General features: G+C 48.6%; 1 protein-coding gene across 9 annotated transcripts in view; it reads right to left on the bottom strand.

The window, feature by feature from the left end:
- CELF4 (CUGBP Elav-like family member 4) overlaps window positions 1–13,210 on the bottom strand; it is a 992,627-nt gene that overhangs the window by 103,855 nt on the left and 875,562 nt on the right. For 5 of the 9 annotated variants that reach the window (XM_063128326.1, XM_063128330.1, XM_063128323.1 and 2 more), the window contains exons 4-5: window positions 2,800–2,928; window positions 2,407–2,486 (exon numbers count right to left, since the gene is read on the bottom strand). In XM_063128326.1, coding sequence (XP_062984396.1) covers window positions 2,407–2,486; window positions 2,800–2,928 — 209 coding nt within the window. The remainder of the gene's footprint in view (window positions 1–2,406; window positions 2,487–2,799; window positions 2,929–13,210) is intronic. The other 4 variants (XM_063128327.1, XM_063128332.1, XM_063128325.1 and 1 more) reach the window with 1 other exon arrangement.

The raw sequence follows: 13,210 nt of genomic DNA, 5'->3' as shown, positions 1-13,210 counted from the left end.
TATGTTGTGTGAACAGTAAGCCACAGCGGAGCAATAATCCTGACAGCTGTGGAGGAACAGGAGCCTGCCACAGGAGCAAACAGCTCGAGATCTGACAAGAATGATGATGGATGCCCCAGTTGGCAGAACACGAGGACAAGGAAAGTGTTGCTGAAATTGGCTGAACTATGGGAAGAACTTGAGAGCTAGCACAATGGTCGGAGGAGGCGGACGGGGAGGAGAGAAGAAGGGGAGACTCCTCCTTCTGCTCCAGGATGAAGGTATACATAATCGGATCGGTAGAAGGGGTCCCAGCAGCTTCCCCCTACCTGGTGCTGGCTGAGGAATTGCGATCCAAGGCTGGGCGAAAACAGTTGTGTCATAAGAACGTAAGAAGAGCCCTGATGCTGGATCAGACCGAGGGTCCATCTAGTTCAGCACTCTGTTCAGCACTCTGTTCACACAGTGGCCATCCAGCTGTTGGCCAGAGACCAACAAAGCAGGACGTGGTGCAACAGCACCCTCCCACCCATGTTCCCCAGCAGCTGGTGTATGTAGGCTCACTGCCTTGGATACTGGACTAAAAAGTAGAGTTAGGAAAACTCTGGAACCAAGAAAGCGACACTGTGCAAAATTACATCAAACCAAATAAACCATGAAAATGACACATCTCAGGCTTGTCTTGGAGACGTCTGGCGCCTCTCCCTCTGCTGCAGGTGAAAGAAGGGATTCTGGACTAGGCCCTGGACCTATGTAAGAAGCTCTCTGCTTCTTGTAAGAGAGAGCCAAATCGTCACAAGAAGGACATGACAGAGTGATGGAGAAAGTCAGTTCTGCTTCCTAATATGGAGGCTCCGTTGTACCTCTCCGAGAGCTTATACATTTGTCCTTGGTTGATTTAAAGGCACTGTAGGCCAGCAACCTATTCCATGGCAGAGAATCATTCCCTCTGTTTCTGATGTCTACGCTTGTGTGCCATTGCTTATGTAGCCAAAACAGCATCACCCACACACAAAAGGGTGGGGGATATCGGCAGGTTTGCTGGTTTACAGAAATGCAAAATAATATTTTAGAAAAATAAAGCACTTCAAGGGAGAATCTCCTGTCCCCACAAAAACCTTCCCAGTGATGTCTGAGCAAGCCCACTAGCCATAAAATGCTGACCAACTCTCTCTCTCTCTCTCTCTCTCTCTCTCTCTCTCTCTCTCTCTCTCTCTGTGTGTGTGTGTGTGTGTGTGTACAGAACACTGTGGGGGGGTGGAATAGAGTACCCTGAAAAAGAGCATGGCTAAAGCACCCCCAACTTTGAAACATTTTTTTCTGCAGGTCCCACTTATTTTGTTTGCTAATTTTTGTGTTACCCACAGAGCAGGTGCGATGTACAAATGGTAAGTAGAGCTTTAGTACCCTCATTCCACCATCCTTCCCCTATTTCGTACTGAAGCATAGATAAAAAACACCCCCTTGATGAAGTCCAGCAATACACAGCGCTTCCCTGCCCAGGTGCACTGATCCATGCACATCGAAGCCATTGCATTGACTGGAACAGCAAAAATGGGGGAAATTATGTGCAACCATTTTTGCTCTTGGGTGATTCTGACTCATACGCCAGTCTGGCACCATTGGCAGCAATGTTTTTTTTTTTTTTTTTAAATATATATTAAAAAAGCTTTCCTTTTATTTTGTTTTGTTTTGTTGAAACTCACAATTAAAAAATTGGTTAAAAAACAAATAAACCATTTGCAGCATGGCACAAACAGCCCAACCAAGGCCTCATCTACACCAAGCAGGATGTTGCACTACGAAAGCGGTATGAAGGTGGTATACAAAAGGCAGGAGCCACACCAAGCAGGATATAGCGGTATGAAAGTGGTCTATGGTCTGTGTCAATGGGCCCCAACAGATGTCAGTGCACTTCAATACCGCTATAAAGCAGCAGTGTGGCTCCTGCCTTTATATATCGCTTTCATACCACTTTCATAGTGCCATATCCTAGAATCATAGAATCATAGACTAGTAGAGTTGGAAGGGGCCCATAAGGCCATCAAGTCCAACCCCCTGCTCAATGCAGGAATCCACCTTAAAGTATCCCTGACAGATGGTTGCCCAGCTGCCTCTTGAAGGCCTCTAGTGTGGGAGAGCCCACAACCTCCCTAGGTCATTGGTTACATTGCCATACTGTTCAAACAGTCAGGAATCTGGCTTCCTGTAACTTGAGCCCATTATTTTGTGTCCTACATTCTGGGATGACCAAGAAGAGATCCTGGCCCTCCTCAGTGTGGAAACCTTTCAAGTCTTTGAAGAATGCTCTCATGTCTCCCCTCAATCTTCTCTTCTCCAGGCTAAACATGCCCAGTTCTTTCAGTCTCTCCTCATAGGGCTTTGTTTCCTGCTTGGTGTAGATTTGCCCAAGAGGCTAGTACTCACCGGCATTGTCTGGCTTCCATGCAAGGCGTTGATGGCTGCCTGGGCTTCCGCATGTGAGGAGTATTTCACAAATGCACACCCTGCAGGGAGAAGAAGGAAGGGAAAGGCACTGAGGTTCAAGTGGAATGGAAACGGCACCCCATATTTCAGCGTGCCTCGGATCTTCTTTTCTAGACCACTCCCTGAGCTCTTGCTTCCTTGGTGCCTCACCTAAGTGCAGCACTGGATGATGTGTCGCTTGTGAATCACAACGTCCACATTCCTCCCCCGTGTGAACTGAGGGCGTCCATCTCCCAGATAAGACAAGGGGCTCACTTTCAAGGGCCTTCCACCCAAGAGGAAGGCATTTCAAGTAGTGCGGTTTGGGCGAAATGATCCCAACGCCGTGCTTACCTTTGCTGTTGCCATCTGGTCCCCGAAGGATCGTGCACTCCTCAATGTTCCCAAACGCTTCAAATAGCCTGCGCACGTCATCTTCTGACTGTTGTTTGTTGAGCATGCCCACAAAGAGTTTTCTGTCTTCTGGAACAAAATAAAGAGATGCTTACCATCTTTCGGAAGGAATGGGAAAGCAGACAAAACTAGGTACAGAGACATCAATCAAGGGCAGATGGTTATTATTTTCTTGAGGGGTGGTGGCAACATGCCCAAAGACAGGTAATGACCAAATGGCAGCTGAATGAATCCATTAAATCATGGGATGGTCCATGGCGATGCAATTTTATTTGCCTTCTCTGAATGGACCAAACGTATTTTCAATCAAGGTGTGCGGCAAAACTTTTGCCCATAATTCCACTTGTATGGAAAATTAATTTCAACAGTTGCGAGTCCAGGCAGATCTAGGCCACAAAGCTCATAAATATGCCACTCACACGTCCATGGTTCCCCTCAAAGGAACGCTAGGCTAATGAAGTGCAGAGGGTTCTCTGTTCAAGGACCCTGAACCTAACCTCCCCCACGGGCTTCCATTTCCTAGGATTCCCTGGATGTTGAACGGGTTAAACTCTGTAGCACAGAGACATCCGCAGCGATGTTCCTCATGATAATGCGATGTCGGTGTTTGAGGTTTGCGTTTAATGACTTGGCCATGCCCAACTCATGTGCTCCATCACTGAGAAGCTCTTACTGCCATGTGGCACCAGCTTTATTACCGTGTCTGACTAGTACCCAAGGGGTAGGGTGCATGGCAAAGTGGTGTCTGAAGGACAGATCAGATACACGGAGCCCCTGAGTACAAAGACATAATCTCTCCCTGTTTTATACAGTCTAAACTAGTTCCAATCTCACTGATTTTTTTTTAATAAAAAACTACCCTTCCATACTTCATGTAAGAGAGCTCATTCTACATGATGCATAAATGCTTAATTTATAGTTCATTAAATACTATGTAAATCTTCATGAGCAGTGATTTTCCCCACCCCCCTGGAGACATTTACAGAACAGATGTAACCAATTTGAATAAATACTTGTCAATAAATAAACAAATTCTCCAGGCTTGCTTTCTTCCCCCCCCCAAAAAAAAAATAAAAAATGAAGAAATGTGTACATGTTAACCCTCTAGGAGATGCTTCTTGATGCTAAACCCACGTTTTGTGAGAGAAGGCAGGCAAACAATTCTCAACCTGCAGGCTAAAGTGTGCATATGGTGGGGTGTGCATGTGTGTGTCCACAAAATTATGTTTGTATAATTTCTAAGAAATGGCGCTATCAGGGCAGAACTTTGGGCACAAGTCTAGGCTCCCACAAAACAGAATGAATGGACCACCACCACCCCAAACACTGCAGGGCTGATATGCCACATTTTGAAGGAAGTGAATTAATACACATGATCATATTTTAGAGCAGTAGGACAATGGAATCAGTTACCTAGGAAGGTGGTGGGCTCTCCCACACTAGAGGCCTTCAAGAGGCAGCTGGACAACCATCTGTCAGGGATGCTTTAGGGTGGATTCCTGCATTGAGCGGGGGGTTGGACTTGATGACCTTGTAGATCCTTTCCAACTCTACTTTTCTATGATACTATGAGTCAGAACATTGGTCTATCTAGTCAATGACCTAGGGAGGTGGTGGGCTCTCCCACACGAGAGGCCTTCAAGAGGCAGCTGGACAACCATCTGTCAGGGATGCTTTAGGGTGGATTCCTGCATTGAGCGGGGGGTTGGACTTGATGACCTTGTAGATCCTTTCCAACTCTACTTTTCTATGATACTATGAGTCAGAACATTGGTCTATCTAGTCAATGACCTAGGGAGGTGGTGGGCTCTCCCACACGAGAGGCCTTCAAGAGGCAGCTGGACAACCATCTGTCAGGGATGCTTTAGGGTGGATTCCTGCATTGAGCATTCCTACATTGAGATTCTATGATATACAGATGGGCCTTCTCTAGGATTGTTAAGTCCAGAGTCGGATTTACCTAACTGCACCAGTGATTCCAAGCCTTCTGGACAGCTGTACAGAACCTTAGTGATGTAGCTTTTGTTCAGAGGGCATAGAATCCTGACTTGACTTGGAAGGCCAAGCCCAGATTAATATGCACCCTGAGGTCAAAGTACAATTTATATGATTTATATGATGAAGGGACATAAGAAGAGCCATGCTGGATCAGACCCAGGGTCCATCTAGTCCAGCACTCTGTTCTCACAGTGGCCGTTGCCCACGGGAAACCCACCAGCAGGACATGAGTATAACAGCACCCTCTTGCTCACATTTCCCAGCTGGTGTACAATGGCGTATTGCCACGGATATTGGAGGTGGCACATAGTGGTCCAAATTGGTGGCCATCACTACGTGCTGTGTGGAATGGCATGAGACTCTCTTCTCCATCACACAGATAATATCTAGTATGATGGAGGTGCTCCACTACAATACAAGATTATTAAGGGGCCAAACAAGCAAGGTCCTTCCTGACCCGGAAAAAAAAGTGGGGTATGGACTTCATGCAAACTGAGCATTCGCATAGAGCTCATGGTTCACAACTGAGCTCCAGCCTAGGAAATGTAGTCACTGGAGCAGAAACTGGGGGGAAATAGTCACAGGCCTTAGCTAGACCTACCTGAAAGTCTGGGGCAGAGGAAGGGAGACTTTGTGTTGGAATTAATGCGAGCCAACAGTGTGATATGGCTGCAAGAAAGGCAAATGCTATTTTGGGCTGCATTAATAGAAGTATGGCTTCCAAATCACGTGAGGTCCTGGTTCCTGACTGTTACAGCAGTACGACAATGGAACCAGTGACCTAGGGAGGTTGTGAGCTCTCCCACACTAGAGGCCTTCAAGAGGCAGCTGCACAACCATCTGTCAGGGATTCCTGCATTGAGCAGGGGGTTGGACTCGATGGCCTTGTAGTGTGGGAAGGCCTCTAGTGTGGGAAAGCCCACAACCTCCCTATGTAACTGATTCCGTTGTTGTACTGCTCTAACAGTCAGGAAGTTTTTCCTGATGTCCAGCTGGAATCTGGCTTCCTTTAACTGGAGCCCGTTATTCCGTGTCCTGCACTCTGGGAGGATCGAGAAGAGATCCTGGCCGTCCTCTGTGTGACGACCTTTTAAGTATTTGAAGAGTGCTATCATGTCTCTGCTCAATCTTCTCTTCTCCAGGATAAACATGCCCAGTTCTTTCAGTCTCTCTTCATAGGGCTTTGTTTCCAGACTCCCCTGATCATCCTGGTTGCCCTCCTCTGAACACGCTCCAGCTTGTCTGCGTCCTTCTTGAATTGTGGAGCCCAGAACTGGACGCAATACTTTAGATGAGGCCTAACCAGGGCCGAATAGAGAGGAACCAGGACCTCACATGATTTGGAAGCTATACTTCTATTAATGCAGCCCAAAATAGCATTTGCCTTTCTTGCAGCCATATCCCACTGTTGGCTCATATTCAGCTTGCGATCTCTTGCATATTTACATCGTTGGATCTCTTGCTGGCCTCTATTAGTCCTCAGGCATTCTAGATTTTATTCCTTGTAAGTTACATAGGATTGTTATAAAGTGTATTTACAGTATGACCCTTTCACAAATGTTAGAGTCAGATGATTTTGCTATATCAGTTGTGTGTCCTTTTTGGCTGTCTTGTTGCTTACTCGTCATCACACACTTGGCCTGATGAAAGTCACATCACAGTCAACGGTGCCATTTTAGCACTAGGAAACATTCTGTGTCAGGTTTCCTCACTTTTCTTGCCTGAAATGTGCCATGCAGAGCTTCAGAGGTGACCACCAAACCTGCTGAAGGAACATTAGAGCTCCATTTTCCAGCAAAATCACACTCTTTAAGCCGTGGGGTGGGGTGGGGGCCTTATCCAAAGACCTTGGTTCTCAGTCCCTAGTTCTGCCTTGTGCCAAACTCCCAGAAGCTCCTCTTTTTTGACCTCCTTCCTCTTTTGGACTGTTCAAGGGCCTCATCTCCAGTGTTGCTTCAGGTCTACTCCCTTGAACGCTCCCGCATTGCAGAGACCTGCCATTCAGTAATGCTGACTGCCAGCCGCTCGCATCATGAACTTGTCAGATTAAATATGCAGCGTTTTTAAACCTAGCTCCTGGTGTTTATAGGAAGTCCCGGCACCTTCTCTGGTGCAAACAGGGGTTAAATTATTCCTTGTTCTATTTGTATTTAAATGTTCTGTTTTGATGAGAAGTTGTGAGGCAGAGGCGTCAGACGGGCTGGGAGGACGAGACGGCGCGCAATGAAGGGAAAAGGCGCAGCCGGGCCAAGAGGTGAGAATCACCAATTAACAAGGCAGGAGGGCAAAGGAGATGAAGGCGTCTGGCTACTCTGCTGGACCGGTGACAATAAGGTTGAGAGAAGCGACTGGCAGCAGAACCGGGCTGGCCTGCATGGCATTATCATATAAATGGATGGAAGCTTTTTCCAAGATGTACGTACGTGTACAAAAGTTACCAGTGGAATTATGAGAAAGATAGATTCCCTCCGGAATAATGAAGTAACATTATTCTCTTCATAGGGCTTTGTGATCAGGGGTCTGGAAACAAAGCCCTATGAAGAGAGACTGAAAGAACTGGGCATGTTTAGCCTGGAGAAGAGAAGGCTGAGGAGAGACATGGTAGCACTCTTCAAATACTTCAAAGGTTGTCACACAGAGGAGGGCCAGGATCTCTTCTCAATCCTCCCAGAGTGCAGGACACGGAATAACGGGCTCAAGTTACAGGAAGCCAGATTCCAGCTGGACATCAGGAAAAACTTCCTGACTGTTAGAGCAGTACGACAATGGAATCAGTTACCTAGGGAGGTTGTGGGCTCTCCCACACTAGAGGCCTTCAAGAGGCAGCTGGACAACCCTCTGTCAGGGATGCTTTAGGGTGGATTCCTGCATTGAGCAGGGGGTTGGACTCGATGGCCTTGTAGGCCCCTTCCAACTCTGCTATTCTATGATTCTTTGATTCTATGAACATGTTGGGGAAGGGAGGCAGGGAAAAAAATGAAACCACAACGAGCGAGGGATAGTTATTCCAGATTTATTCACACAGAAGTGCAAATGGTCTTTTGTATATGGCACTGGATTCTCTTTCTATATTATTATTATTATTATTATTATTATTATTATTATTATTATTATATTCATCTTAGTTTGTAATCTTTCTTGAAGTCAGTGGAACCCACATCCCTGCCCGAGAAAAGTTACAATACCGTCTGTCCTACATTTCCATTTTTTTGGTCCCTATTTCTAGCACACGCTAGAAGAGATAGCAATTTTTTTTAAAAAAAATAGTAAGCCTCGATGTCACTACTCAATCTGTCTGAGCTGAGGGAAAAAATCCTCCCTGACCCCAGATATGGTGATGAGTCAGGTCTCAAGTGTGAGAAAAATCCAACCCGAGGAAATGTTATTTGGCTGGCGCTACACCACAGCAGCCAACAGCCTGTCTCTGACTTTCTCTCTCTCTCTCTCTCCCCCAGAGAAGAAGAGCCTCACAATCCATTCTGCTGACCTCTTGCCCTCTGCCCTGTGGCATATTCCAGACATTGTGACTAACTCAACAGCAGGATCGATGCAGCCCGAGGTTGGCAAAGAAATGTATTTCCACCCTTTCTCCTTAAATCACAGGTTTCTTTATAGCCATCACAGTTCCCAGCAGAGTGATGTGAAACTAGTTCAAAGTGAGTGATTTACAGGAGGAATTTCTCAGTCTCCTTAGGTTATCCTTAATTTGAGATACTCGCATTGACAATAAGTTCAGTGCAAGAACTTGAAGGGAATGCAGTTTCTGCTTGGGTGATTTGCCCACAATCAGGTATTCCGGTCAAGCGGATGGTTCAGCTCCAAAAGAGGGCCCGTTCTCAAAACTGTTTGGCAGGCTATGGTGGTGATGTATGCTGACAGATTGAGAATGAGTCAATTCATATAAATTTGGAAGCATCTTCAAGACTTTCCTAGGCATAGGGCCTTGCTAGACCTACGAGATAATCCGGTCAAGAGTAGGGGCGACGGCACGCTACAGCTAGCGCGCGCTGTCACCCTTTTCCAGACATCAACATGTGATGGGGCAAGGGAAAGCCACATCGCGTGCTCCGGTTTTTCTTCACTTAAAAGGCCATGTGCGCAGGAGTGCACAGCTGAAAAAAGTATTTTTTTTAAAAAATAAAGTGTTCCCCGCTCCCCCTGCCCATCCCCCATCCCCGCTCGCCATGCCTTCTCCCCTCCCCATCCGCCAGGCCCGTCCCCGATGCCCATCGCTGCTTGCCATGCCCTGTCCCCCGTCCCCGATGCCCGTCGCTGCTCACCAGGCCCTTTCCCCGTCCTTCTTCCCCCCGTCCCCGATGCCCGTCGCCGCTCGCCAGGCCCTGTCCACCTCCTTCTTCCCCCCCGTCCCCGATGCCCGTCGCCAGGCCCTGTCCCCGTCCTTCTTCCCCCCCGTCCCCGATGCCTGTCGCCGCTCGCCAGGCCCTGTCCCCGTCCTTCTTCCCCCCCGTCCCCGATGCCTGTCCCTGTTCTTCTCCCCCCTCTCTCCTGCCGGGTCCGGTCTTTCCCCTGGCCCCCATCACCCCTGTGATTCCCCCTGACCCGATGGGCACAGCGCTCCTATGAGCGCTGTGCCCAGTCCATGGCTTCTCCCGGCTACTCGCGAGTAAGCGAGCAGCCAGGAAAAGCCACGGACCCTGCTAGACTTTCCGCAGCCCCGGCCTCAGGCCGGGGCTGTAGAAAAGCTGGTCCATAAACACATCCGGTTATCCCAGGTTAAGGGAGGACTTAGCCCGGCCTGACCCCGGGATCCCCTGTGCATCATCTGGATGCACAGGTGGGAGACCGGGCCTCACACCGGGCTAAGACCTCATCTAGCAACGACCATAGTCTGGATATGTGTTGAACCATTCACACAGATGAGATTAGTCCAATGGACACAATTTCAATGAAACAACAGCAACCCCCCCAAAAAAAACTTGGGTTCACTGAAATGCACGTGAAAATGGTGCCACTTCCCCCTCAAATCCTGTGATAGCAGTGCTGCAGGGTGGGGGAGAGAAAGCCCCATGCCAGGAGGTAGTGCAGGGTTTCCTGGCAGTCATCTGAGTACTGGAGCCCTCTCCCCAGCCTCTCCCTGGCTTCCGGCAAACAATCACTGGTTGCCAACCGCCCAGGAACACCCCTGGAATGACCCCGGAGGGAGGTCATATGGAAGAAGGGCCGTGGTGACCTTGCTTCCAAGGGAAAAGTTGGGGTAAGTCCCAGACTTTTTTATGGCGCAGATTTAGGGAAAAGCCCGCAGGGGCTGAAAGTCAGTGGCTGCGTCATATAACTGACGCAGCGTCACTCTGCAGATGCCGTGAGGCAAAGAAGACGTTTAGACAAAGGCCTGAAGAAGGCTGCAGTCATCTCAACGTGGGGATGAACATTTGTGGAAGGCTGCTGAGAATCACTTCTTGATTCAACTCATTATGGGTTGCTTCATTCCTCCTGTCATGCGTGTTCAAAGAGTGAAATTGTTGAATTGGCTGAGGTACTGGAATCTACCTCTTCCTCAGAGTGAAGCACAAGTAAGCGGAGTTCAGCACCCGATACCCCATGTTGAATTACACGCATGCTCTCTTTCACACATGCACACTCATTCACACACATAGGGCCTTGCAAGACCTACCGCCGAATCCGGCGGTGAGGAGGGGCCAGGCCGTACCAGAAGTAGTGCAGCCTGTCGGCCCCATCTACACCTGAGGCGTGACGGGGCCGAGGGAAGCCCCGTCGCGTCTGCCATTTTCCCCCTTAAAGCGGCCACGTGCGCAGGAGCACACCAATGGCCAGGTAAGTATATATATATTTTAAAAGCCCCCCCACCTCCCCTGGCCTCTGATCCCCCCTCCCCCCATGTCCCCACCTGCTGTATGCCGCTGCCCCCGCCGATGTCCCAAGCTGCTCTGTGCTACCACCGCCACCATTATTATTATTATTATTATTATTATTATTATTTATTTATATAGCACCATCAATGTACATGGTGACGCCGATGTCCCCAGCCGGCGTTTCCTGCTTTCTGTCCCCCGGCCTGTAATGCCTGCAGGCCAGAGGACATGACGAAAGCAGGAAACGCCGGCTGGGGACATCGGCGTCATTGGTGGCGGCACAGAGTGACTTCGGACATCAGCGGCAGCGGCACAGAGCGGCTTGGGTCATCGACGGTGGCGGCATACAGCAGGTGGGGACATGGGGGGGAGGGGGGATCGGAGGCCAGGGGAGGTGGGGGGAATCAGGGGAGGGGGGGGCGGGAGCGCTGTGGCCTGTCTACCACTTTTCCCGGCTACTCGCATGTAAGTGTGGTAGCCAGGAAAAGCGGCGGAACCGTCCACACGCCCGCAGTTCCGGCCTCAGCCTGACCTAAGGCCGGGACCGCAGGAAAAACCGGGCTAAATTACCCGGGCCCAGGGAGGTTTCACCCCTGCCTGATCCCGGGATCCCCTGTGCGTCATCTGGACGTACAGGGGCAAGCCTGGAGCGAGCACCGGGCTAAACCTCCATCTAGCAAGGCCCAAAGTATTGATGTAATCCTTGATACCGGCTCAGCCCGAGAACAGTGGAATTTTCACACCCATTCCGAGCAAATCTTCAAAGCCTCTTGTCATCCTCTGCGGGGTCAGTGGTGTGAAGGCTGGCGTGTCAGAGAAATAAGTTCCAGCGCCTAAACTCATTTCAACGGGTGACCTGCAGGGGCTTGGCGGAAAAAAAAATAAACCCACCTCCAGAAACCTAAAAAGGCTGTGACATTAATACACTGCACCATTCCAGCTGCGGATCTCTTGAGACAGCTGAAACGGCACGCAGACGCAAGAGAGATTAAAAGGAAAAGAGAATGAAGAAAAGGGGGAAAAAACTTTTTCCTTTCTTTTTTCTCACGTCGGCACTTGTGACGCCATCTCAGATCAAATTAAACTTCGGTTTTTAAAGACCTTGCTATAGGTAATTGAAACGCTTCCCGAAAGTTGCCGCCATCTCCGTGTTATTTCGCTTCCCCTCTGTATATCATCTCTTTTCCCCCCAAGCCGGAGAGAACGCCGCTTACCCACTGCCTCCTTAATATTAAAGGCGGTGATTAAATGGGATTCGCCAAAAGACAAAAGGCCGAAAAACCTGCCAATTGTTAATCCCTCTTTCGCTGTGCTTAAAAATTCCATTTCCTTCATTTGAAGAAAGGAGGGCGAGAGCGATGCGAACAGGCCTGATTTAAATTCCGGCACCCTTCTCCCTCTCTTGACGTCTGAATGTATTCCTTTATTACCATTATTACAGCTTTCTGATTGCATTAAAATTCATCCACACGCTTCCCTCCACATTTCTTTCCTTTCCTTTTTTTTTAACCAATTCTTTTGCTAATTCCTTTTTTCTTAAAAAGAGAGAAAGAAGCTGCAGAGGCAGAAGCAGCAGAAAAAGCACCCCCTCAGTTTTGAATTATACAGAATACTATCAAAGATCTCCTAAAAAGAAAAACCCTGAGCCCTTTTCTTCTCCTCTTGCTTCTGCAAGCTTGCCCAATTTGCTTCTCATTTACAGACAACGGAGAAAATGAGAGAGAGAGAGAGACTGAAGACATGGCTGGAAGAGGGCTTGCTTATCCCGGGGATTGCCCCGGGATCATCCCTGTGTGTTCACATGACGCACAGGGGATCCCGGGGGCAAGGAGGATATCATCCTACCCATTTCCCCCAATTATTTCATGATCTCGGGATCCTGAGACTGTGGAATGTGCGGCCCACCATTGCTGGTATGTCTCGGCTCCTCGGGAGTAAAGGCGAGGAGCTGGGAACCGGGGTGGAGTGGGTGCAAGGCAAGTTTTTTTTTTTAAAAAAAACATTTAGGTGCTTGTCTGCTCCCTTTCCTTTAAAAAAAATAATCCAAAATGGCGGCCACGATGTCACATGCCACGTGTAGATGAGGGCAATGATCTTGCGATCATAAAATCGCAAGGTTGTCGCCCTCCAACCCCCTTGTCTAGTCATGCCCAGAGAGAGAAGAAAGAGTTGTTGCCTTTAAGAATCTTTTCCTTCATAGAAGTGTTTGTTTAGTCTAAAGTTGTGCATGAGTGAAACTACCTTCTACTAGAGTGACCCTACGGAAAGGAGGACTGGGCTCCTGTATCTTTAACAGCTGTATAGAAAAGGGAAGTCCAGCAGGTGGCATTTGTATGCATGCAGCACCTGGTGGAATTCCCTCTTCATCACAACAGTTAAAGCTGCAGGAGCCCTGCCTCTTGACCAGATCCAAAAGAAGGCAGGGCTCCTGCAACTTTAACTGTTGTGATGAAGAGGGGATATCACCAGGTGCTGCATGCATGCAAATGACACCTACTAAAATTTCCTTTTCAATACAATAG

Source organism: Elgaria multicarinata, chromosome 6, assembly GCF_023053635.1.
Source record: "Elgaria multicarinata webbii isolate HBS135686 ecotype San Diego chromosome 6, rElgMul1.1.pri, whole genome shotgun sequence".
Taxonomy (NCBI): domain Eukaryota; kingdom Metazoa; phylum Chordata; class Lepidosauria; order Squamata; family Anguidae; genus Elgaria; species Elgaria multicarinata.
This window is presented reverse-complemented; position numbering and strand designations above follow the sequence as displayed.